This window comes from Lepidochelys olivacea (assembly GCF_965140295.1).
Source record: "Lepidochelys olivacea isolate rLepOli2 genome assembly, chromosome: 1".
Lineage (NCBI taxonomy): Eukaryota > Metazoa > Chordata > Testudines > Cheloniidae > Lepidochelys > Lepidochelys olivacea.
Genome location: NC_140411.1, coordinates 162076890 through 162103263, shown reverse-complemented (window position 1 = coordinate 162103263; position 26374 = coordinate 162076890). Strand labels below are relative to the sequence as shown.

The 26374-nt window shown below is 40.9% G+C and overlaps 1 protein-coding gene across 2 annotated transcripts in view; it reads left to right on the top strand.

The window, feature by feature from the left end:
* The window catches only part of IGSF5 (immunoglobulin superfamily member 5), a 100293-nt gene extending 76185 nt beyond the window's left edge, over positions 1 to 24108 (top strand). Inside the window, exons 8-10 of one of the 2 annotated variants that reach the window (XM_084616923.1) lie at positions 4043 to 4155; positions 10649 to 10725; positions 23116 to 24108. In XM_084616923.1, coding sequence (XP_084473049.1) covers positions 4043 to 4155; positions 10649 to 10725; positions 23116 to 23211 — 286 coding nt within the window. In that variant the 3' untranslated portion in view covers positions 23212 to 24108. Of the gene's footprint in view, positions 1 to 4042; positions 4156 to 10648; positions 10726 to 16142; positions 16911 to 23115 lie in introns of those variants that run through there. The other variant, XM_084616924.1, reaches the window with a different exon arrangement.
* The last annotated feature ends 2266 nt before the right edge of the window (positions 24109 to 26374 follow it).

Genomic DNA, 26374 nt, shown 5'->3' with positions numbered 1-26374 from the left:
TCTAGCACTGTGGGAATTCCGGGCAGTGCTGTCACCCACAGGCAGCCCTTCTAAATTATTCTGGGGCCTCACTGGCTCCCCTCAGCAGTCCAGAACCCTAAGGAAGCAAAGGTGGCTCAAAGCCACCAGCATCAAGCTTCCCAGTCCCTCCCTCTGGGATGCGAGTTTTATGCTGAGCCTTTTAGGCTACTCTGCAAGCTATGGGTGTGATTCCTTGCTTGTGTACACATACTCGCTCTAGCAGCATACTGGGGTTGCATGGGCAGCAGCAGCAGCTTAGCTGTGTTGAGTACAAACCTGCCCGATCCCCGTGGGCATGTACTCGGCACGGCTAAGCTAGACCTCAATGCTGCTATGGCTATGCTATTATTTATACTCCTGCCAGTTCTCATCAAGTTAGTGTGAGTTATATGGGAATTATACCCCTTGCTCACAATGCAAACGTAGCTTTTGAAGTACAGCCCAAAATCTCATTCCACTTTTAGTTTTCTCCCCAAAATGATTATACAACCAAGTCTACATAATTGGAAGTTATAAATCACTACCTTTAAAAAAGTAACCCCCAGTCAGAAACGTGCCCGTTACACGCATTGGAGTGAATCAGCAACACCATATTACTGAAAACTGTAACTGATGTCCCCATAAAACTTCTTTTGAAAATGATCAAAATGATCTAGTTACTGAGTTCCAGATTCAGCAAATACCTAAGCACGTGCTTAACTTATAAGCATGTGAGCAGTCCCAATAAAGCCGATGAGAATACTCAGGTACCCAAAAATTAAGCATATGCTCAAGTACTTCACTGAATATGGGTTTAGATTTGATCCTATACTTCTAGATATTCCAATTTTGCACCAGATTTCCTTCAGCCTCAACACTCAGCATTTGCAACAAATTCCACAGGAGGTCACTGTGCACCAAAATAGCTCTCTCTTCCAAGTTTCAGTCAAGATTACAGTAGATTTACAATTTGCCCAGAGTATAACTGAGCTAGAATTTCTGTGGTACAGAAGAAATGTTGAAACTGAGATGGATTGATGCAAATTAAATGAGACTGATTGGCAGACAAATTTGATGATGTCCCCTGCTTTTTTAAGGATCATTAGTTATACTACAGAAAAAGCTGCCAGTGATACCTGTCAACACTTCCTACTTAACCAAATTGAGTATCAGACACATCTGAATACAAAGCAACCTAATTGGTTTTGCATTACTGCATTAGGTTGAAACACCTTAAAAGGTAGGATCCTGTTAATCAATATTAAGATCCTATTTGTCAGTATTAATGTGAACAGAAAAACTTTTTCAATGGGGTTACTTTGTGTTATCCTTTTTAATTTTTTAGGTGTACACTGTGAATCCAACCATAGTTATTATATGCTTCTGGGATATTTAATCCTACTTTGCTTTCTGTCTCCTAGCTATTTTTGATCAATGACAATACTTTGCCTTTCACCCCATGATACTTAACTTCTTTAGTAACATCTTGTGTGAAAACTGGTCAACAGCCTCTTGAAAATCTACCAACACGGCTACAACAACACTGCATAAATACATTTTGTCATCTGGTTCTCCTTTATCCACTATTTTATTGACCCATTCAAAGAATTCTGAGAGATTAGTGAAACAAGATTTTCCTGTGAAGAAACCATGCTGAGTAGTCCTTATCATATCATGATCTTCCAGGTGTTTTGTTATTCTGTTTGTAATTATTGTTTCAACCAATTTATCAGGTACAGCTAGATAAACTGGTTGGACTAAATCAATAAAGCACCTGAGGCCAAATGCAGGTCCAAGTCAATTTTTATTTTTGATTCAAATAAAACTGCTGTAAAAGGATCTGTCATTGTGGCTCGTATTCTGAGTCCTGACCAGACTCACTGTATGGATTAATCCTGCTAGGGCTGAACCTATTGGTATGTCTACACTGCAGTTTGACACCGGCCCATGCCAGCTTACTCGAGCACACGGGGTTTGGGTGAAGGGGTTGTTTAATCATCAGGAAGATATTTGGGCTCAGGCTGCAGCTTGAGCTCTGGGATCCTTGCACATCACAGGGTCCTAGAGCCCAGGCACCAACCTGATCTTGAATGTCTACCCTGCAATTAAAAAGCCCCTTAGCCTGAGCCCTACAAGCTCGAGTCAGCTGGCACAGACCAGCCAGGGATTTTTAATTGCAGTATAACCATACCTATGATTCTCTAAAGAGGGAATCTACACAACAGATGAAGTCAGTAGTTCAGGGAGTGTACATGCTAAAACACAATGTCCAAATCTATTGCCCTCATCCAGGTACACGCCTGCCTCTCTCTTTCCACAGAGGGCCCACAGGGTGTTTTTTCCACAGGTTTTGAAGGAGTGCAAGGCAGGGCATAACAGTTATGTCTGGTTGCCTCTTTTCTGTGTACACCTATTATTAAAATAAAAAGGAGCTTGAATGTGACCCATGGTAAATGAAGTTGGAGCTTCATAAAATGCTACATGTTTTTTAGTCCCTAGTCTAACACAAGAAGTCCTGTTGACTTCAGTGGGGCTACTCACATGATTAACTTTAATCACATGCTTAAGTACTTTGCTGGCTCAGGGCCTTAGGGTTTATATTGAATTTAGGAACTCAGCAAAGCAAAGACTTTAAGTACATGTGCAACTTTACTCACGTAAATGGTCCCAATGAAGACAAAGGGGCTACTCATGTGTTTAAAGTTACACATGAGCATAAGTGTTTGCAGGACTGGTACTTTTGTTTTCTAATTATATCTATAAATGAATGCTCTCTATCCCTAAATACTGCATTGGAACGACACTAGCTTCATATAGGGTTTAAAAAAACTCATTGCAGTCTACTCATCTGATCCTAACATCTATTTATTTAGATCTATAGAATCATTGAAAATGCCCCTGTCTGAAACTCTAGGCACTTTGTACATTATGTTAAAAGTATAGAAATAAATGCAGCAATTTCCCCAAATAATGGGAACAAAGAAAAAAATCCCTCTCCAGCTACAAATCCCAGCCCTTCTTCCGCACACCCCTACCCTTAGCTGGCTTGTCTCTCCCCAAAAGCCTGGGCAAAGAGATGGACCTTTCAGCATGCCCTGGAGGACCCCAGACTTGAGCTATTTGGAACAAATGACGAGTAAAATCCCTTGTAGCGCAACAGAGTGATAAATAGAATTATATTATCTATATCCCACTGGCTACAAATGTAGGCCCCCACCCTGCAAATGCTTACATATGTGCTTAACGGAGGAGTAGTCCTATTGATTTCAGTGGGACGAGACACCTGCTTGAGGTTAGGCATGTGTGTAAATGTTTGAAGGATCAGGGCCATAGGTCAGATTGTGATGGAGCCTTACATGGTGTGTTTGGGAGGATGCACACAAGAAGCCTCCTGTTGCCTTGCACAGCTTGCAAAAAGACCTGGTGCACCTCACCCCAAAGAGGAGCTGGGGGTGGGGAGGCAGAGGCAGAGCCATAGCCTGGCCTCCTCACCAAACTGGCCCACAGAACCACAGGAAGCAGGTTGCACCCTCCTCAATGGTGGGGAGGCAGAAGGAGCAGACTGCATAGTCCCCCTGCCCCCAGGGATACTCTCCTTATTGCTCCCAATGCAGGGCTGTAGTTAAATCACACAATCAAGGTCAGAATATTGGGTTGTGCTTTAGTTCTTACAAAAATTTTGAAATGGGTCACAGACTTGAAGTCTTAAGATGTTAATCATCTTAATTTCCCAAATGTTATTAAGCATCTGATCCGAACTTTTTAAGCAAAGCCTAGTTAGAATTTATACAAGACTGTGCATGCAGTAGGTAAATTCTTTCAAGGATTATACATTATTTTTCTTTACTCTTTTGGAAGTTGGACACATCTGCAAGTCCTTTGGCCCAGATCCTCAAAGGTATTTAGATATCTAACTTCCATGAAAATCAATGAGAATTAGGTGCCGAAATACCTTTGAGAATTTGTGCCTCACTCTCTGTTGGATACTGCCTAAGAATGCCAATAGCATGTAGGTTTTAATGATTGGAATTTTTATTTCCAGAAAAGTTTCAACTAAGAAAACCAACGATAGCAATATGAAGACCAGGAGAAGCAGTGGTAATGAAAATTCTGGGTACAGTCCAGAGGACCCAGTGTACACAAAACAAATGCCAAGTGAGTCAAACATGTCAGTGATAATGAAGCAAGCATAATAGAGTTGGCTCACCAATTTCCAAGAAATGAGTATTTTTTACTCTGTGCTATTTAAAGTCTTAGAATACCCAATATATTATGGAAAACACAATGTGTGCCTGACCCTATTCAGGGAAGTTCAGATCTCTCAGAATGCTAGGGTGTTTGGAGGCTTCCAAACACAGTTGTAGTTGTAGGGGTGGACCTTTGCCCAAAAATCTAAGTGAATGTGTGAACTGAGCATTTGTGAAGTTGTAAAAACTTTGATTGTTTAAAAAAAATTCTTCCATGTGTCTTTTCACTTCCAAATTCCTGCAAGGGCTGGAGATGGAGGAACAGAATCCCACAAGAAAGGCTGTTCTTGCAGTGATTTACAGTTTGACTGAAAGCAGAAAATGCAAGAAACATCACAACAGAGCCTGTTGGTGTGAGATTTCCAATCCAGTTTTGCAGAAATTATAATAGTTTAGCTAACTCTTGGAACTTTGGATGATTCTCTGAATACAACCGCACTTCTGAATGTTTTAAGGCTCGTCCATCACTACTATTTTGCTACCCATGTTACTTAATAATAATTACAGTTGGTACTACTGTATTTTTTTAGTTAATTCATGCAATAAATGTTCATAGAATTATAGAATATCAGGGTTGGAAGGGACCTCAGGAGGTCAACTAGTCTAACCCCCTGTTTAAAGCAGGACCAATCCCCAACTAAATCATCCCAGCCAGGGCTTTGTCAAGCCTGACCTTAAAAACTTCTAAGGAAGGAGATTCCACCACCTCCCTAGGTAACGCATTCCAGTGTTTCACCATCCTCCTAGTGAAAAAGTTTTTCCTAATATCCAACCTAAACCTCCCCCACTGCAACTTGAGACCATTACTCCTTGTTCTGTCATCTGCTACCACTGAGAACAGTCTAGATCCATCCTCTTTGGAACCCCCTTTCAGGTAGTTGAAAGCAGCTATCAAATCCCCCCTCATTCTTCTCTTCTGCAGACTAAACAATCCCAGTTCCCTCAGCCTCTCCTCATAAGTCATGTGTTCGAGTCCCCTAATCATTTTTGTTGCCCTCCGCTGTACGTTTTCCAATTTTTCCACATTCTTCTTGTAGTGTGGGGCTCAAAACTGGACACAGTACTCCAGATGAGGCCTCACCAATGTCAAATAGAGGGGAACGATCACGTCCCTCAATCTGCTGGCAATGCACCTACTTATATGTCCCAAAATGCCATTGGCCTTCTTGGCAACAAGGGCACACTGTTGACTCATATCCAGCTTGTTGTCCACTGTAATCACTAGGTCCTTTTCTGCAGAACTGCTGCCTAGCCATTCGGTCCCTAGTCTGTAGTGGTGCATGGGATTCTTCCGTCCTAAGTGCAGGACTCTGCACTTGTCCTTGTTGAACCTCATCAGATTTCTTTTGGCCCAATCCTATAATTTGTCTAGGTCCCTCTGTATCCTATCCCTACCCTCCAGCGTATCTACCTCTCCTCCCTGTTTAATGTCATCTGCAAACATGCTGAGAGTGCAATCCACGCCATCCTCCAGATCATTAATGAAGATATTGAACAAAACCGGCCCCAGGACCAACCCTTGGGGCACTCCACTTGATACTGGCTGGCAACTAGACATGGAGCCTGTCAAGGTTCCTTCCCCACTCTGAACTCTAGGGTACAGATCTGGGGACCTGCATGAAAGACCCCCTAAGCTTATTCTTACCAGCTTAGGTTAAAAACTTCCTCAAGGTACAAACTTTGCCTTGTCCTTGAACCCTATGCTGCCACCACCAAGCATGCTAAACAAAGAACAGGGAAAGAGCCCACTTGGAGACGTCTTCCCCCCAAAATATCCCACCAAGCCCTACACCCCCTTTCCTGGGGATGGCTTGATAAAAATCCTCACCAATTTGCATAGGTGAATACAGACCCAAACCCTTGGATCTTAAGAACAATGAAAAAACAATCAGGTTCTTAAAAGAAGAATTTTAATTAAAGAAAAAGTAAAAGAATCACCTCTGTAAAATCAGGATGGAAAATACCTTACAGGGTAATCAGATTCAGAACATAGAGAATCCCTCTAGGCAAAACCTTAAGTTACAAAAAGACACAAAAACAGGAATATACATTCCATTCAGCACAGCTATTTTGCCAGCCATTAAACAAAAGCATTCTAATGCATTTCTAGCTAGATTGCTTACTAACTTTTTACAGGAGTTCTGAAGAGCATTCCTGATCTGTTCTCAGCAAAAGCATCACACAGACAGACAGACCCTTTGTTCCCCCCCCCACCCCCAGCTTTGAAAGTATCTTGTCTCCTCATTGGTCATTTTGGTCAGGTGCCAGCGAGGTTATCTTAGCTTCTTAACCCTTTACAGATGAAAGGGTTTTGCCTCTGGCCAGGAGGGATTTTATAGTTCTGTATACAGAAAGGTGGTTACCCTTCCCTTTATATTTATGACAGAGTCATTGATCACTACCCATTGAGCCCGACAATCTAGCCAGCTTTCTATCCACCTTATAGTCCATTCATCCAGCCCATACTTCTTTAACTTGCTGGCAAGAATACTGTGGGAGACTGTGTCAAAAGCTTTGCTAAAGTCAAGGAACAACATGTCCACTGCTTTCCCCTCATCCACAGAGCCAGTTATCTTGTCATAGAAGGCAATTAGATTAGTCAGGCATGACTTGCCCGTGGTGAATCCATGCTTACTGTTCCTGATCACTTTCCTCTCCTTTAAGTGCTTCAGAATTGATTCCTTGAGGACCTGCTCCATGATTTTTCCAGGGACTGAGGTGAGGCTGACTGGCCTGTAGTTCCCAGGATCCTCCTTCTTCCCTTTTTTAAAGATGGGCACTACATTAGCCTTTTTTCAGTCATCCGGGACCTCCCCGCATCGCCATGAGTTTTCAAAGATAATGGCCAATGGCTCTGCAATCACATCTGCCAACTCCTTTAGCACTCTCAGATGCAGCACATCCAGCCCCATGGACTTGTGCTCGTCCAGCTTTTCTAAATAGACCCAAACCACTTCTTTCTCCACAGAGGGCTGGTCAACTCCTCCCCATACTGTACTGCCCAGTGCAGTAGTCTGGGAGCTGACCTTGTTTGTAAAGACAGAGGCAATAAAAGCATTGAAAACATTAGCTTTTTCCACATCCTCTGTCACTAGGTTGCCTCCCTCATTCAGTAAGGGGCCCACCCTTTCCTTGACTTTCTTCTTGTTGCTAACATACCTGAAGAAACCCTTCTTGTTACTCTTAACATCTCTTGCTAGCTGCAACTCCAGGTGTGAATTGGCCTTCTTGATTTCACTCCTGAGCAATATTTTTATATTCATCCTTGGTCATTTGTCCAATCTTCCACTTCTTGTAAGCTTCTTTTTTGTGTTTTAAGATCAGCAAGGATTTCACTGTTAAGCCAAGCTGGTCGCCTGCCATATTTACTATTCTTTCTACACATTGGGATGGTTTGTCCCTGTAATCTCAATAAGGATTCTTTAAAATACAGCCAGCTCTCCTGGACTCCTTTCCCCCTCATGTTATTCTCCCAGGGGATCCTGCCCATCAGTTCCCTGAGGGAGTTAAAGTCTGCTTTTCTGAAGTCCAGGGTCCATATTCTGCTGCTCTCCTTTCTTCCTTGTGTCAGGATCCTGAACTTGACTATCTCATGGTCAGTGCCTCCCAGGTTCCCATCCACTTTTGCTTCCCCTACTAATTCTTCCCTGTTTGTGAGCAGCAGGTCAAGAAGAGCTCTGCCCCTAGTTGGTTCCTCCAGCACTTGCACCAGGAAATTGTCCCCTACATTTTCCAAAAACTTCCTGGATTGTCTGTGCACCGCTGTATTGCTCTCCCAGCAGATATCAGGGTGATTGAAGTTTCCCATGAGAACCAGGGCCTGCGATCTAGTAACTTTCGTTAGTGTGCCAGAAGAAAGCCTCTTCCACCTCATCCCCCTGGTCCGGTGGTCTATAGCAGACTCCCACCACGACATCACCCTTGTTGCTCATACTTCTAAACTTAATCCAGAGACTCTCAGGTTTTTCTGCAGTTTCATACTGGAGCTCTAAGCAGTCGTGCTGCTCTCTTACATACAATGCAACTCCCCCACATTTTCTGCCCTGCCTGTCCTTCCTGAACAGTTTATATCCATCCATGACAGTACTTCAGTCATGTGAGTTATCCCACCAAGTCTCTGTTATTCCAATCACATCATAATTCCTTGACTGTACCAGGACTTCCAGTTCTCCCTGCTTGCTTCCCAGGCTTCTTGCAATTGTGTATAGGCACTTAAGATAACTTGCTGTTTGTACTGCTTTCTTAGTATGAGGCAGGAGCCTCCCCTCTTGCGCTCTCCTGCTCGTCTCCCCTCCTGGTATCGCACGTCCCCACTTAACTCAGGGCTTTGGTCTCCTTCCCCCGGTGAACCTAGTTTAAAGCCCTCCTCACTAGGTTAGCCAGCCTGCTTGCGAAGATGATCTTCACTCTCTTCGTTAGGTGGAGCCCCTTTTCCTAGCAATCCTCCTTCTTGGAACACCATCCCATGGTCAAAGAATCCAAAGCCTTCTCTCCGACACCACCTGCGTAGCCATTCGTTGACTTCCACGATTCAATGGTCTCTACCTGGGCCTTTTCCTTTCACAGGGAGGATGGACAAGAACACCACTTGCACCTCAAACTCCTTTATCCTTCTTCCCAAAGCCATGTAGTCTGCAGTGATCTGCTCGGTATCATTCTTGGCAGTGTCATTGGTGCCCACGTGGAGAAGCAGGAAGGGGTAGTGATCCGAGGGCTTGATGAGTCTCGGCAGTCTCTCTGTCACATCGTGAATCCTAGCTCCTGGCAAGCCGCAGACTTGTTGTATTGTTCATTCATGCAGCTACTACTCTTGGAATGATATCTCAGGGTAACATTTCAATATCCTCATAGTTTTTCAGGCATGGGTGGGTATTTCTTTGGGTTATTATCTTATACAATAGTACAGAGATATTCTTAGAGGATGATATGTTTATGGATTGGTTTCAGAGTAGCAGCTGTGTTAATCTGTATTCGCAAAAAGAAAAGGAGGACTTGTGGCACCTTAGAGACTAACCAATTTATTTGAGCATAAGCATCTGATGAAGTGAGCTGTAGCTCACGAAAGCTCATGCTCAAATAAATTGGTTAGTCTCTTAGGTGCCACAAGTACTCCTTTTCTTTTTATGTTTATGGATGATATACTTATGGAACAGTGAACCCCACTGACATGTCCAGCTTCCCACCACAGTACATTCTGTTTCCATGTAGTAGAACTCTTAATTAGAGCTGGGCAATTTTTGGTGGTGGGGGAGGGAATAGTAAATTACCCCACATATACATTTTTGGGAACACTAAAAATATTCAAGAATTCAGGACAAAAAAGGCTGATTTTTTTTTTGAAATGCTGAAATATTTTGTTTTGACATTTTTAAAATGAACTGTTTTGACGTTTTGTTCCAAAGGCACATTTTCTTCGAAAAAGTGCCATTTCAAACTGACATTTGAACCCTTTAGCTCAACCCAAATTTTTTTGCCGTGAGAAATATCAAAATGCAATTTAAATTCTAAAATAACTGATTTTTCCTCCTGCTTTTTTGGTTTGGCTACCGAACCAAAAAAATTAATTATTCACTCAGCTCTACTCTTAACTGTCTAGACTATATAATCCTGGGTGTGGGGGTGGTTAAAAAGCCCAACAGTTACATTTTAAAGTGGTGGTTTTTATAATGTTTGCATTCACCATGGTGACTACAGAGTGGTGGCTAAGGACTTGGTAGACCACTGACTGCTGTACCATGTCTGGAAGATATAGGTGGAGGTACAAAAGTTGGAGAGAGCCCAATTCTTTGAACAGCTTATGTTTCCCACAGAAATACAAGGAAAAACCATTGCCCTTTGCAGTCCTTTTCTCCATGTTGCTGAATATATGTATGAAAATATACTAGAGATTTAAGATTTTAGCAATAAATGACTAATATAATGCAAATTCCAGCTCCCAGACAGGAGGCCTGTACTTGAACGTATATAGACAAATAGTAAATGTAAATCTCAACCAAATCCTCAAATCCTTGCTTGCCACTTGTATTTATAATCACATTCGTTTGCTGTATCAAACATTTCAAGGATGTAAAATGATTGTACAGTGTATAATCCAACTATGCACACTTTCTCCTAAAAAACAAGTACATATAAAGAAGTGCATCTACTATGAAGATTGCAGTGGTCCACAGAAGCAATATATTGCTATTTCATAAAGTATAAACTTAGACAAGCTTAGATAAACTTCAGCAAGAAGATTCTACAGTCTCCTAGATGAGTTCCTTGAAAATTCATTAGGTAGAAGTAACTCCGCAAAACACCTACAGTAACGAATCATGTTTTATTTTTATACCAGAATGATTTATGGTTCATGCCATGTTGGACAGTGAATAACAATGATCTTATATACTCTTCTGTTACAGGAATCGCCCCTCTTCCTCCAATGGCCTCCAGCTTGAATGGTCCAGAACAAGATTTAGAAGTCAGTTCTACGTCAGAGGTAATTGGAAAACAACCCACTGAGATCTTGATATTTTCATATAGCAAATATGTTCTATACTTAGATCATGGATTTCTAAAGGACTTTGAAATTTAAAAGCCAAGTAGGGCTCCATTCGGGCGTTCAACATTATCTCCTTTTAGCTTCTATGAAACACTGGAGGCTAATGCTAGTTTCTTAGCTTTGCATCTAAAATTAAAAATCTAAAAATTTGGTTTAAAAGTTTTTTGTTTTTATTAATTATGTACACCTTCCTACCAGCCTGGGCTATAACTACGCAAGATCTGGGCTCCTTATCGTATGCTCTTTTCTATTCCCAACCACCCAGACCCCCTCAGACTCACCCATCTGCTCCTGAAAAAAAAATCTAGATCCTAGGTCTAGACCCAGATCCTAGGTTCTGCTACATGCCCCTTTGTGCTTCTCAGGTGGAGCAAAGGGGATAGTCAGCAGCTGAATTTCCACTGCCAGCGTGATAGGGACTTTTGCTGGCATAGAGCTGCCATAACCATAGGCAATTAACGTCTCATCTTTTTCTAGAATCAAGGCAACATTAATACAATAGTTATCATTACTTAAAACAGTCCAGTCTTTTATTCATCAGCAGGAATTCCTCCTTGGTTCAGCTTTTCAAGAAGTCACCTGTTTGTATATTAAAGAGCCCATTAGATTATGGAGTTTTTTGCTCTGCTTTCAATGTGCAACATTTCCTTGCTTCTGTGTGCAGTAGTTGGCTCACCTCCAGCTCATAAGATGCTGCAATTCAGGAGCACATAGGGCCTGATCCAAACCACATTGAACTCATTGGGTGAATTTCCATTCATTTCAGCAGGGTTTGGATCAGGCCAATACTTCCTAAAAAGTTTTGAGATGAAACATTGATATAGGTATAAAGTACACTATGGGGCATGCTCTTGGAACATGCTTTAATGCGATGGCTATTCTACCGGAACTTATCCCAGGAAACTCTCCTGCTTCATTAGAATCGGGGTGGGGAGAAGTGCCATTAGTTAGAAAAGAAATGTGAACATACTTTGCGGCATAAAAGATGGCAGTTTATCATTCATAAGACTATCTTCTCTGCCCTCAGTAATTCATGATCAGGATAATATGGAAGTTCATTTCCTCTATGATTTTTGTTCTTCTCAGCATGTAAGTCTCTTGGTCTATTTGATTTGGAGCTGAGAACAATAGCTGTTACAAGAAAGCACCAGGATGACATTGAGTGACAGGCTCAGATGAATGTAGGAACAACAAAGTGACATGAAGAATGATGTAGCTCAATTCCATAATGATCTCCTCTGTATAGTACAGAGGAAAGATATAGGTTACCACAAAGCAGCAGTTTGGCAAAACTGCAGTCCCGCGGCCACTATAGGGACTTAAAAAGCTAACTTCTACACACAGGTATCTCTCTCGCCTCTCTTGTGTTACTCCAACCTGAGAAGGCTTTGACTACTTGACCAACCACTTTGCTCCATCTAAGGTTCTTTTGTAGACAGATCCTAGCAAGCTGGTCTGTGAAACTCACCATGTCATGTTTTTGTCAGAGTGCCAACTTGATAATTTCACAAATGCCCCTAGCATTTCCTTGTTTACTTTGGAATATTGATATTGCAGGATTTAATAAGTACTTAGCCATAAAACAAAATCTTTCTTGTTTATGTATTTATTTTTCTAAAATAACTCAGAAAAAAACTTTTATGCCTGCATCTTCCTCCTCTCCAAAGGTAAAATCCTGGCCCTACTGAAGTGAAAGGGAGTTTTGTCCATTTTGTCAGCCTTTTGCTATTCTAGATTTTCAAGTTTGTCTGATTTGGCCTTTGAAACTACTGCTCGTGCTAAAAGTTACAAATACACCAGTACATAGAAGCACATACCTGCTCACAAGGATAGGCCATTACACTGTGAGTTCTTTGTGGACTATTTTAGAACATGTTGCTATTGCATGAAGCTATGTACATTTATGGCACAATGAGAATAGGTGTATTTATGTGTTTAAGTGCCCAGAACTAGGTGCTTAGTATGTGTTTAAAATAGGCACAGATGATGTTAAATGCTCAGAATGAAGTGTGAGGCCTTGTATTGCTGACTAGAGTCTAAGGATGAGATTGGGACTTTAGACAGACACAGCACCACTTCCTTTGCTACCTTGGACAGTTACTTGATACTGGTTCCACTGCACATGCTCTAAAATGTTGCACATATGCAAGTGTTTTTTCTGTGATGTTACAAAACAACTGAAAAGAAATATGACCAAATAATGGTTTCTATGTAGATTCGTGTGGATTACTATTTACTGTTACTTTTAATTGAAGTTGAATTAATAGTTGTGGTACAAGACTCTTTTTTAAATAAAACTGGTTTAGGAAAAGTTAGCTTTCAGTACAGCTAGCTAGTCTATTAGTTAAACTCGCCCACTTTTGTATTAATTGAAGCTATTTCATTTGTGGCAGACACAGACCCACACATTGCTTGCTTGCTTGGCCTTTGCCTTGTACTGTAAATTGGGATCGGTGGTGCAGATCTATAGAGCATGTGTGATTTGCACAGTTTTTATAAACCGGTTAGCCAGGCCTGATGTTCTTGGTTTGAAATCAGAATTTTTCTTCTCCTAGCTGGGCTGCCAAGCCCCACCTGCCCAGGCTTACACATTGAAAAACAAAACCTCTGGACATTCTCAGGAACACTATGTTGATAATCAGCATAAATATCCTAAGCAGTACTGAACTGTCTGAGAAGGGGCACTACTAGGTACGGCTCTAAGCCTTGCAATACCATCAAAACTTGGAGGCCTCATAGCGTTGTGCTTCCACCATTCTTAAAGGGCCAAGAGGCCTGGCTGTCTGAGGATGTGTCAACACTCCAAAAAACCCCTGCGATAGTGAGTCTCAGAGCCCAGGTCATCTGACTCGGGCTCGCAGGGCATGTGCTATGGGGCTAAAAAATAGTAGTGTAGACCTTTGGACTCCGGCTGGAGCCTGGGCTCTGAGACCCACTCCCCTCAATGGTTTTCAGAGCCTGTGCTCCAGCCTGAGCACCTACACTGCTACTTTTAGCCCCAGAGCGTGAGCCCTGCAAGACCAAGTCACTTGACCTGGACTCTAAGACTCACAGTTGCGGCTTTTCTTGTTGCAGTGTTGACATAACCTAAGATGAAACATGAGTTCTCTATCCATTGTAGTAGTGGAAGCTGGGGATTGCGACTCCTTCATAATCAGAGTAACAACACAGATTTGCATTTTCCCTGCATGATTTCTTGCTGGGCCACTTGACAACATTTTCTTTATTTCAGATTTCATACCCCTATTACAGATACTGACATTCTTTCTCACGAGTTTTACAAGTCATTTGAATCACAATATTCGTCATCTAAAATGAAAGATACAACTTAAAGCATGGATGTGCCACAGAAGTGAATGTAGAACCTTGTGCCCATTCAATATGGCTGAAGCATATTTCAGTATTTATTCTCTCATTTGTTGCCCTCTCAGCTACCTCCTCGCTTAAGTGTAGATTCAAGCTCTAACAGCTGGTAGCACAGTCAGGAAATGCTGGTCTGCTCCGTATTAATTTATCTTGTAAATTTGTAAAAGAGCTTTAGTATGCCAACTACAATCTCACCAATATTCTCTCAGGAAAGAGCCAGTGGTGTGGCATTCAGTTCCTATATACTCTGGTTTCTCTTCAGATTGTATAAATCTTTCACCTTTACTAAAGATTTCTGTGGAGAGGAACATTTATGAGTTTATACAGCACACTGAAATCTTGTTTATTTTGAATGAGATGTTTCAACGTATAGAAAGCTGAGATCTATCTTCTGATGATATCTTGTATTAATTCATTGAAGAGTGAGCCTAGATCTTTCTTTATATTATGCAATTTAGAAACTTCTCAGGATAACTGCTTAAAATAATCAAAGATCTTTCTGGGTAGCCATTATATTTCATATGGACTGCTAGCTAACAAAAATTTCACTAATGCAAAGGTGTGAGATATGTTCAAAGCAGTTGAAGATGCAACATCAAAATCATCACTAGCTCTTTTAATTGTTGCAACATTATCATGAACAATTTGACAACTGTCTTTCATTATCTCCCTTTTTCTCACCATTGTCTGATAAGCTTTGGAATTTTGGTAAGCCTGGATGGTCTCACAATATAAAGATGAAGCATTTCTATTAAACTAGCTGGTAGTCCAGTGTGCAGGCAGACCATGGAAGGGCTGTGTTGTCTAGCTCCGATTTCTCACATCAGAGAGGAAGACAGGGGAAAGTTAAGGTGGTTTACATCTACATCAATAACTGCATTTGTACACCGACTGATCAATTACTGCAGCTGCCAATATGTCACATGACAAACATGTAAAACAGTGTGCTGCTCATTCAAGATATTAAATGTCTTGTCAACCCGGAAAAAAATCAGATGGCCAGCCATATAACTTCCTGTTATTTGTTCTTGGTTGGTGATTACTGTTCAACCAAACAGCATGTTCAGTGGCCACAGGCATCTATGCATCTTGCTTGGCTCTCTCTGTCCAGGTACAGGAGACACTACCAGTGGCTCTTCTTCTTCTTCTTCCTTACCCTATTGCTCTTCTGGGTACTTTAACAGAAATGAAAAAAAGGGGAGGGAGAGGAATTACGTGAAGAATTGTTTCCACATTCCAGGAGGATATGGGAATGAAGACCCAAGCACCTGTCTCCCGGTCCCTGGGTAATAAGGGAGGATGAGTAAACATCTGGGCTTTTGGCAATCCTTCCATGGAGGACAGGTGAGGGGAGTGAAGAACCTCCCTGGAGGAGAAGGAAGAGGAAATGAACATACTTGCTCCCCCTCACTGAAAGAAAGAGAATGGGAAGTGAAGACCCAATCACTTGTCTCTCCATCTCTGGAGATCTCTGTGCTTGGCTTCCTTGACACCTTGAGGAATCAGCAGAAAGAAGAACAGAAGCAGCAGTGGCAGCAGGAGAATGGCAGGGTTTGACGACAGGGCTTCATTTTCAGATGGTATTCATGCCTGGAGAGATTGACTATAATGCAAACACAGTCACTGAGAATGAATAGAATCTGAATCAAATATTAGCATTTTTCCTAGTCAAAGCTGTATGTGTGGTCTAATATTATTGTGAGTACTATTATGTTCATAATGTTGTACTCACTGCAGTGCAAATAAAGTAGTGTGCAGACATCAAAATATCATACCTATAGTGCTGACATCTTAGGAGGACTAAGAGGAGGTCTTGCACACTCAGGCACTATTGGGCCACAGATAGGATTGCTCTGACCTTTACGTTTGTCTTCAACTCCTTGTGGATTCATAGTTACTGATCTAGCCACAAACCTGTTGGGTATCTATCATCATGTGATTATTCACCGTGCATTCTGATCATAACCTGCTTCCTTTTTCCCATACAGATCTCAACACATGTAGGGTGGCAGTCATCTCAGGTCCCCAGATCATCATGTTCTCTTCCATACCACACTTCCATTTCACCTGTGCATCACCATAATCATCATAGGCAGCAACCCAAGACACAAAACTACAAGAGGCAGCAAATAAAGACCCCTCACTTAAGGATTATTTACCCCAAGACCCTGCAATCCAGAAGCCAGCATCCACATATCAGGACCCTGTACCGCCACAAATACCAACACAGACATCAGCACCCACACACTAGGACCCTGCATCCCAGAACCCAGCAACCAAAGGGTCAGCACCTACAAACAAAGAACCAACAACTCAGAAGTCAGCACCCACAACCCAGGATCCACCAGCCCCAGGGGCAGCAAATCAAGAACCAGCACCCCCGTACCAGGACCCAACAATTCTGGGGTCAGGAACCCCAATCAAAGAAGCAGAAATCCACAGGTCAGAACCCCCAACTAGTGACTCAGAAACCAAAGGACCCTCATTTGTAATCCAGGAACCATCAATCCAGAGGCCAGCACCAGCAACTCATGACAGAACAAACCTGAAGCCCTCACCTGAACCTTAGATCCATCAACCTAGGAGCTGCCCCTGTGATCTTCCAAACCATCAAGTGCAGCAGCATTACTTTTGTTTTTGCAAACCTTCTACCTGTTGTTTTGCTCCTCCTTTCAGATTTGGGAATTGTTGGTTTTGTCTCCCCTTTCCTCCATTCTAATCAGGAAGATCTTGGTTGGTTGGTCTTCTTCTTTTTCATTTCCTCCATTATTGAGTTCCATGTTTGTGTCTTATTTCCCTTGTTTAAAATAAATTCCTTGTGTTTAGCATATTGTAACATTCTGTACTGATTGATTTAAACATTTCTTCTGTACAGTACATTCCCCAGCCTATGTGAAAATTAGATGCAAACTGTTAGGCATTTAGGGCCTAATCCAGCACATGTTGCAGCCAGTAGAAAAACTCCTATTGACTTCAGTGGGCTTTGGATCAGGCTTCTGATTAGGATCTTAAACCATGTTGACATCAAATTTGGCATTTACTTTTCAATGCTTAACAAGGTGCAATTTTAAATTACTAGATGGGACTTGACACCAAAGATTTGATTTACACAGAAATCCTTGCTCACGACCCCTTAGAGTAAAGCACTCAGGAACATACAGTGTCTCTTTATAGAAACTGGCAACACAAAATAACAGACAACAGCTGTCATAAATTAATCTCATCAGAATAGAAACTAATGTAAAACATTCATAGACTATGAATACTGGTTCTTTTGCACAGCAACTGCACTGATCAAGTCATAGCATAAGCAAAAGATTTGGCAAATCATCATAGGGAAAACTAATGCTGTAGCATTTATCAGTTTAAAAATGATATGATATAAATATTGAGCTAAGGAGAAAGTTGCCAGCAAGCAGAAGACGAGGCCAAGGCATCTGTCCAGAGGTGCTGGAAAGTCTCCACTGTGAATACATTAGCTAAGGAAAAGCCACAGGAAGATGAATTCTGTTTAATTGTATATTTTGTTACTGGCAATGATGATAATGAAGTGTGCTTCTTGTTCAGAGTTACAGGGGTAAGCTGTGGACCAAATTTATGTTTTGGGAGTAAGATACTCTCAATGCATTTAGCTTTGGCCTTAGGGTTGTTTCACCTTCTTTGAAGCACTGATTTTAGTCCTACATGGCATGATGCAAAGTCCACTGAACTGAAGTTTTTACATTGACATCAGTGCACGTTGGATCAGGACCACAGGTATTTTTGCCCCAGAAAGGGCTATGAGGGCCAATTGTAAAGTTGCTGAGCACCTTCGGTGAGGTATGAGCTCCTTCAATTCCCCTTGATTTCAACGGGCATTAAAAGCACTCAGAACCGTGCAGGACTGGGCACTCTCTTAAGCAAGCCACATAATTGGCTCACTTAATATACCCGAAACGTCTCTAATAGACACTAATTTTCCACTTTTATGCATCGGATGAAGTGAGCTGTAGCTCACGAAAGCTTACGCTCAAATAAATTGGTTAGTCTCTAAGGTGCCACAAGTCCTTTTCTTTTTGCGAATACAGACTAATACGGCTGCTACTCTGAAACCTGTCTAATAGACAAGATGATCATTTTGTAAAATCATCTGTATATGTATAGTGGACCAAATCCATCTTCAGCGTAAGTCAATTGCCTTCAGTAGAGCTATACCAGGTTTGGATTTGGCATAATATCTGCAGTCCTTATTTTTCAATCTAACATGAATCATGGTTCCAGTAATGGGGAGAGATCTGGTTTTCATTTTAACTACTACAAATGACTGCACATAAATTAGAAATATTAGTTAGTTGCGGTTATGGTTTTATGATGGAATGAGGCTAGGGTAGTGGCCACATTTATTGCATTACATATAACCACATGGGGACTCTGTGGATTGTTTGAGAAGAAAAACTGCACTATCAAAACTGAATTAAAAGACCAATAAAACAGAAATATAAACCAGTGACAGCAAGTAACTTCCCATTTAAAGGTGAAATGTACCATTGAGTATGTCCTGTTATGATGTTCATTGGTCGGTGAATCTTGATTAATAGGACAAGAAATGGACACGACACATTTGAAGAAAAGGCAGTTCCGGTTAATAGACACAATGATGATAATTTTTTCCAGATGCCCAGGGAGGGGAGCAAGGTTATGATCTTGTTTTGGGCGTGTGCGGGGAGTGACTTTGGGTGAGCAGGAGAGTGTGGCTGATGGTGTTACACAACTGCGGGTATGGAGGCAGTCTGTTCTGTGACATGATTTTTGTCACAGTGGATGTTGTGATATGGTGCATTTGAATTATTGTTAGGGTATCCATGCTTTAGGATGGGTGCTTATTTGCTGATTTATCCATTGAAATAAATAACTAAAATAAAATTTGGAATTAAAAGAAACAAATGGGGGTAAGCAACCCTGAAGCCTTAAAACAAACAGGAGATGTCCCCATACCTACCAGCTGGCTGACACTCAGTCTCACCTCTGGAATGCACCTGATTGGAAGAGCTTCTAAAAAGGTCCCCCAGTAAGAGAGTCAGGCTCTTTAAAGATACACCACCCATATAAGCACACAGACTCCTCTCACTGTAAGCTAACCCATAACAAGGGCCTGAACCTGCAGGTTAAACTCCCACTGATTGCAGGCAGAGTTTTGCTTGAGCAGGGACCGGGCCCCTAAGCTGTGTGCTGCCCAGTGGCTCCAGCTGTTAGTACAGTAGAGTGCGTCGAGCAAACAGACATGCTTGGAAACACGCCTACTATATTAATTTCAGCAATTTGTTCTAATGCCGTTGGAGGTGGAGTTTTGGCTGGGTAACAATAGGCAGGGCCTTCAGCTCATCTCACATTTCCATAGCATCCGCATCTGAGGAGCTGCCACCTGTCAAATCAATTTGAAGTTCAAACCTCTGTTTCATAATAGCAGATGTGTACACATCATTCATCTACTTGATGTCATATAGGAATTAAAAGTGACTACACTGTGTTTGTACTTGCTGAAATCTTTCTTTCACTGATTGAAGAAACACAGTGAAAGAATTCAACCCTGAAGTGAGCTGCTGCATGCACCAGTTTTATCCTTAGCTTCATCCATGAACTACTACTTCCTTTTGTGTGGCTGAAGAGCTGTAATAGACAGAAAGATTGATTGGGTATCCAGTTCCTCCCAACCAAGCCAATGTGATAAGAAAGGCTTTATGCTTTCAATAACCTTGAGGGCAGTTGATAAATCAGCATGTGAGGTTTTAAGCTTTTTACTGACAATTGTCAACGGATAAAGAATTTCATGCTATGACTGCAGGGAGATTTAAAGCTATGAAGAAGGAATGCTTCCATTTTGCTTCATATATGGCAGAGGGGATCATTGTGACCATCTAAGAACATTGATAACACAGCATCAGATACTTCAATAAATGAATCATGCATCACTGTTGCTACTTCTTCCCTCCCCTCCCCAGCAAATTAGATGTAATTGACAATGAAGCCATTAATCTTCATGAGGTCCGAGAGGGATCCTGTAAAGACTGGAAACACATATGTGCTGAATTATTCCAAAGAAGAAAAAGCTTGGAATCAAACCAAGCTGAGGGCGTGGCATCCATAACACAATGATTGAAATCAAGAAGTTACTATTGTGCTCCTAAGTATTTGAATTTCACGTATGAAACCGTATAATGCATCTGATCTTTTAGAATCTTCATTAGGGAAAGCTAAATTGCCAGGGGCTAGATGGTATCAATTAGCCACAGTCTGAGTAGAGCTGCATGGCTGCAGAGGGATCTCGCAGACACTGGGCCTAATTCACTGCACCTTGTGTAGGCATTTATACCAGTGCAGTGTGGGTGTAAAACAACCAGAGCAGGGTAATAGCCTTTTATACACACTTTTCATTCACTTGGAACTGGTGTAAATGTATAGACAAGATGCAGGGCAATAGTGAAGCAGGCCTGTTGTACGTTTAGGGGCATAATCCCTTTCTATCGTGCCTGCAGTGGGAGTGCACATACTGCCCCAGCCCTTTCTGGGTGGAGAGGGGGGAACTGCAATTGTCCATACCTTTGGATGGGATTTCCAAGGCAATAGAAGACTCCCCTTCCCCGTCCCTATCTACGAGCCCTAGTACCAGGGCAATCTGGCCATAACGTTATTCAAGACTGCCTCTGTCAGTTCACCCTTATTAAAACAACCACCACCAGTAGCAAAAACTGACCCTACTATGGCATTGTCTAGTAATGGTCCCAAACTCTATATCTTACAATAACACTACAGTAGTATTTGGTGCAATTGACTTTTTTAATAAAGTCGAACACCGTGAAATATTTTGGTGCAACACATCTATGGAAATGTCATGGATCTACACTTTGCTAAACATCAGATTTTAAAAAATCCCATATGTTGGGAAAGTTCAGAGCCAGTTCTGAACTATGCATTTCTGTTCTGTCTCTATTTGAGACTTCATGGTTATTAAGTGCAACAAAACAAACAAACAGACTGAACCTCCCTACCTTTAGTTTAATCTTTTCAATATGATTTATGTTAGATGGGCAGTCCAGAATATCCGAGAAGCAGGTGGCTGCTTTCCACAAACAACATTTGCCTTCTGATTTTTTCAGCTGATATCTGCACCATTTCTTTTATAAATCTGTACATTTTTCTGCAGGTAGCGATCCTGCACTTTTATTTATGTGACTTGTCACAGATGTTCTGACACAATGACCATACCTATAACTGAAGTATCAAGAAATGCCCAATATTGTTTGGCCATAACCTGAACAATTGCTATCAGCTATTCTCCTCATAGGTCCCACAGACCAAAGGAAAGATCCCCTGTGCTCTGGAAATTACAAGTGAGCAATGACTCTGGTGAGGGAGATAGGCAAAGTCCTCAGACTGTTGCTAAATTGCAAGAGGCTAAGATCAGCAGGGACCAGCAGAAAGGTCCCTGAGAGGGTCTCATAAGGAGAGATGGGCCACCTGGTCACTTCTGAAAGTACTGCTCACTCTCCGTTGAAATAAATAGTTAATAACATGGGTAAATTTGGCAACTTACTTATGTTTCAGTGATGCAGAAGAAAAAAGAAACAGACTTATGTTTGAAACAGAAGACAGCTGTCTTATGACATGTTCCTGGAATAATTATATTTATCCTGTGGTTTTCTCTGAGGTGTCGGGAGCCATTAAATCCGAAGCTATATACTGGAGCAATATTGTCCACATTTGTTACCTACCATTTCCTTCTATGACCTATTAAATAATTCATATGTACCAGATGCATTATTTAAGATGTTAAATACAGGCAGAATACCAAGAGAACACAGATTTCATGCACTTACACTTTAGACTCAAGCAAACCACAGGAAGACTATTCAATAGCTGAGATCCAGCTTTCTCATCCTGGGTGTGATCCAAAGCCCCACTGAAGTGAATGGAGAGACTCCCATTGACTTCAGTGGACTTACAGTCAGGCCTATTATGAGTCAATCATTGCTAGTCACACTGGGGACTATACTGACACACAGATTGTCCCAGGTTTGGGGAGCCCAAAGCCAACTTTTTTTTGTCCCACCTGTCCTGATTTGCACTGTATGCTCCTCAGCCATAGTCGAGGACCTGGGTCGTTGGCTAAAATTCCCTGCTGGTTTACAGTTGTGAAACTACATTTGTGAAGTTGCACAATTGTAATTTTGCAGTAATTTCTTGTCCATGGATCTCCTTAGTAAGTAACTATTTTTCTTAAACCTCTGTATTTTTTTGAGGTTTAACAATCTGAAGTACATATTTCTTGGTTGCAGTAGCTGAGGATTTTGAATCTTATTCTACCTTGTCTTTTCTCTTTCATATGATATTTTGCACAGACTCATATGTAATTAAGGATGTAAGTCGTTATACTAACCACAAATCTTCTAGGGGAGGATTTCCAAAAGTGCTCAGCGTAGACCTAACATTGGCCCCACTGCGATCAATTGTAAAATTCCCATTGCCTACGATGGGAGCAGAGGTAGGCCAATGCCTTTTTAAAATCCCACCCTAAATCAACACTTCAAAGTCAGGCGACCTACCGCTAAAATATTGTTTCCCTTTGGTTGACATGTTTAATATTTTTAATTTTAGTATTAAGAGAACAATGCCAGAAGTCCTACTTGTATTTCAGCTTGTTGAATAGCTTCAGTAAAAAAAGATCAGAGAAGAGGTATTCTAACAGTCTTTTGCTGAAAGGGGTACAGGTTACAAGGGTGTACTAGCAGCTTTCAGACTTCAAATGATTAATTAACAAATGCCAGAATTGTCAGTCCTACAATTAGTGTGTCACATGTGAAACTTACATAAGTGTTTTCTTTCTTCCCAATCCTGTTTTACTTTATACTTGGGTTTTGAGTGGGACACTTGATGGATTTCATTCTGATATAATCTAATATGTAATTGTTTGTTAATTATCCATAGGTACCTTATAAGGTGCAGCAGAACAGAGTATCACCTCGAAGACCTACTGATTATCCAGTCAACCCAAGGAAAATCAGAAATGTGACACTTGTATAGGAATTACTGCTCTTTGAGGTTCCTGTATCACTGAAATTTATACCTTTGGATGACTTCCTGCAACATAGAAAGGTCATCATAATTTCACTTATATTTGAAAACAGAAACATAGATTTATTTATTTTTCATATAATGAACAATTTTTACCAAGAGACACTAACAATCTTGACTTTAACATACACATTTTCAATAAAATTCTGTATACAAATCATGGCTCTGATCCTGTAGTAGGATCCAGGTAGGTGCACCCTGTAGAGCTCCACTGACTCCCAGGGGATTTCCCAAAGGCAAGGGGCCATTCAGTGGAGTCCCATGGAAATCAGTAAGGCTCCAAGTGGGCACAAAGGTTTGCTCACCTTGATCCAACTGAAAGACCAGTGGCTATATAAGCTGGAGATTTATTAGTCCGGAACAGCAAAATCTACTGCTGGTTAGTGTAATGTCGCTTTTATATTACTTAATTTATACTTTCCAATCCTCTCAAGCTCCATCATCAACAAAACTTTTCCATTTCTTATTTCCTAATATGAGCTAAGATTTTCAATAGGGCTGGTTGAGGATTTTCAATCAAAACTGATTTATACTAAAAATTAGGTTGTCGACTAAAATTTTTTTGCAAAATGGGACTGTTTTCTAAAGAAAAATTCAACTCTTTGTCAAAAAAGCAAACACATAAAAGCATGAAAAAATCTGTTTTTGATTGAAAAACCAGAATATGTCAGCTGAAAAATGAAAAATGTTGATTCAGAATTCATGTGGCAATGCCTCATGAGAGCTGAAGTTTGGATATGTTATTTCTCTGAGTTCTATGCTGAGTTCTCCAGCCAGACATCTCTCTTGGCTTACTCTGGCCAGATTCTCTCATGATGCATCACAGTGGCTCATCAAGATGGGAGACTGTGGTGCATCATGGGTGATGTAGTCTGACATCAGAGCTTGGCCTATAGAGGAGAATGGGGGCATGATGCACCTGAACTACACCTCACATGAGGCACTGAAATGTCATTACCAAGTAGAAAGTTTTGGTTTTCAGCCAAAAATTATGGGCTGAAACTTTTTCAATTTTCAGCGGAAACTTTTCAGTTTATGATTTTTCATCAAAAAGTTAAAATTTTCCATGGAAAAAAACATTTTCTAACCAGCTCTAGCTGCCATATACTCATAACTTTCTAAGTTATCCTGTAATTTATATATTGATATTACATAAGGACCAGTTCTTTTGATTGTTGGAAAGAAATGATGACACCACAGTTATCTCTACAATGATATTCTATGCAACAAAGAGAATAAATCCAGATCCTGAATTGTGGGAAAATTTTGTTTTGCACTGAGTATTTTCGATTTCATTACATTGTGACTACTGAATCCAGATTCTGCATTATTAGTAACATTTTACTATCAGTCAGATCAAATGCTGAGGCCAATTCATATTTTGACACATCCAGTTAGAGCTGGTTGAAAAATTTCAAACAGAACAGAAAATGCTGATTTGATGAAAAATTATCAGACATTTTGTTTTGATAAGGTAGAAGAACCTCATTTCAACTGTAATGTTTAGACTTTTATATTACCTTAATATAATATATAAAACACTCAAAAAAGCATTTTGATATGGTCATTTTTGAAACAATAATGTTCAGAATTTTCAGCTCACAGGAAATTTTGATTTTTTGTTCCAGTGAAAGGAAATTTTGAAACGTCAGAAGTTCCCGTGGAATAGAAATTATGACATTAGACCAGTTCAGGTTCTCCATTAGAAAATGTAGATATGACAAAACTGAAATATTTCATGGGAAAACAGCTGTATGGTAGACAGTTTCAATGGCAATTATCAAAATGTTTCATTTCAATAAGGTCAAAATGTTTCATCTTTATCATTTTGAATATTATATTATTATGTAACATAAAAGCTGAAAAGAAACATTTTGAGGTTGAAATAAAATATTTTTGGAATGTTTTCATTTTCTACCAAATTCCAAGATTTTGACTTTTCAACTCCAATCTGGGACAAAACCAAATTTCCAGATCTCATGCAGGATGGAAATTACACTTTTTGGTCAACTGTAGTTCAAGTCTGTGTTGGTCCCAATACATAAGAAAGAAGGCATCCATGAATGCAGAAACTATCATGGTATAAAGTTACTGTCTCATCTATAAAGATACTGGAATACATAGAATCATAGAATATCAGGGTTGGAAGAGACCTCAGGAGGTCATCTAGTCCAATCCCCTGCTCAAAGCAAGACCAATCCCCAACTAAATCATCCCAGCCAGGGCTTTGTCAAGCCTGACCTTAAAAACTTCTAAGGAAGGAGATTCCACCACCTCCCTAGGTAACGCATTCCAGTGCTTCACCACCCTCCTAGTGAAAAAGTTTTTCTTAATATCCAGCCTAAACCTCCCCCATTGCAACTTGAGACCATTACTCCTTGTTCTGTCATCTGCTACCACTGAGAACAGTTTAGATCCATCCTCTTTGGAACCCCCTTTCAGGTAGTTGAAAGTAGCTATCAAATTCCCCCCTCATTCTTCTCTTCTGTAGACTAAATAATCCCAGTTCCCTCAGCCTCTTCTCATAAATCATGTGCTCCAGCCCCTAATCATTTTTGTTGCCCTCTGCTGGACGTTTTCCAATTTTTCCACATCCTTCTTCTAGTGTGGGCCCCAAAACTGGACACAGTACTACAGATGAGGCCTCACCAATGCCAAATGGAGGGGAATGATCTTGGATTCTAGGATTAGGAGAATGGTGGAACCCCTTCTTGAACAAGAACAGTTCAGCTTTAGGAAAGGACGAGGAACCACAGATGCCACGTTTTTAATTTGGCAAGTGATAGAGAAATGGTTAGAGTACCACAAGGATAAAAGTTTGTGAGCATTTATAGACCTAGAAAAGGCATATGATAAAGCTGACCGAAGGAGGCTCACACCAGTGCTGAGGCAATCTGGAGTGAGGATTTAATAACTATGGTGAATGCCCTGTATTGATCACTTAAAACAGTGATCCAAACATGCTTTGGAATAACAAGCCCCTTTGAAGTAAAAGTCGGACTGCATCAGGGGTAGGCCCCCAATCCACTTCTGTTTATCATATTGATAGACCAAATCAGCAGGAAGATCCCAATGGAAACAAAGTGAGAAGCTGCTATATGCAGATGACATA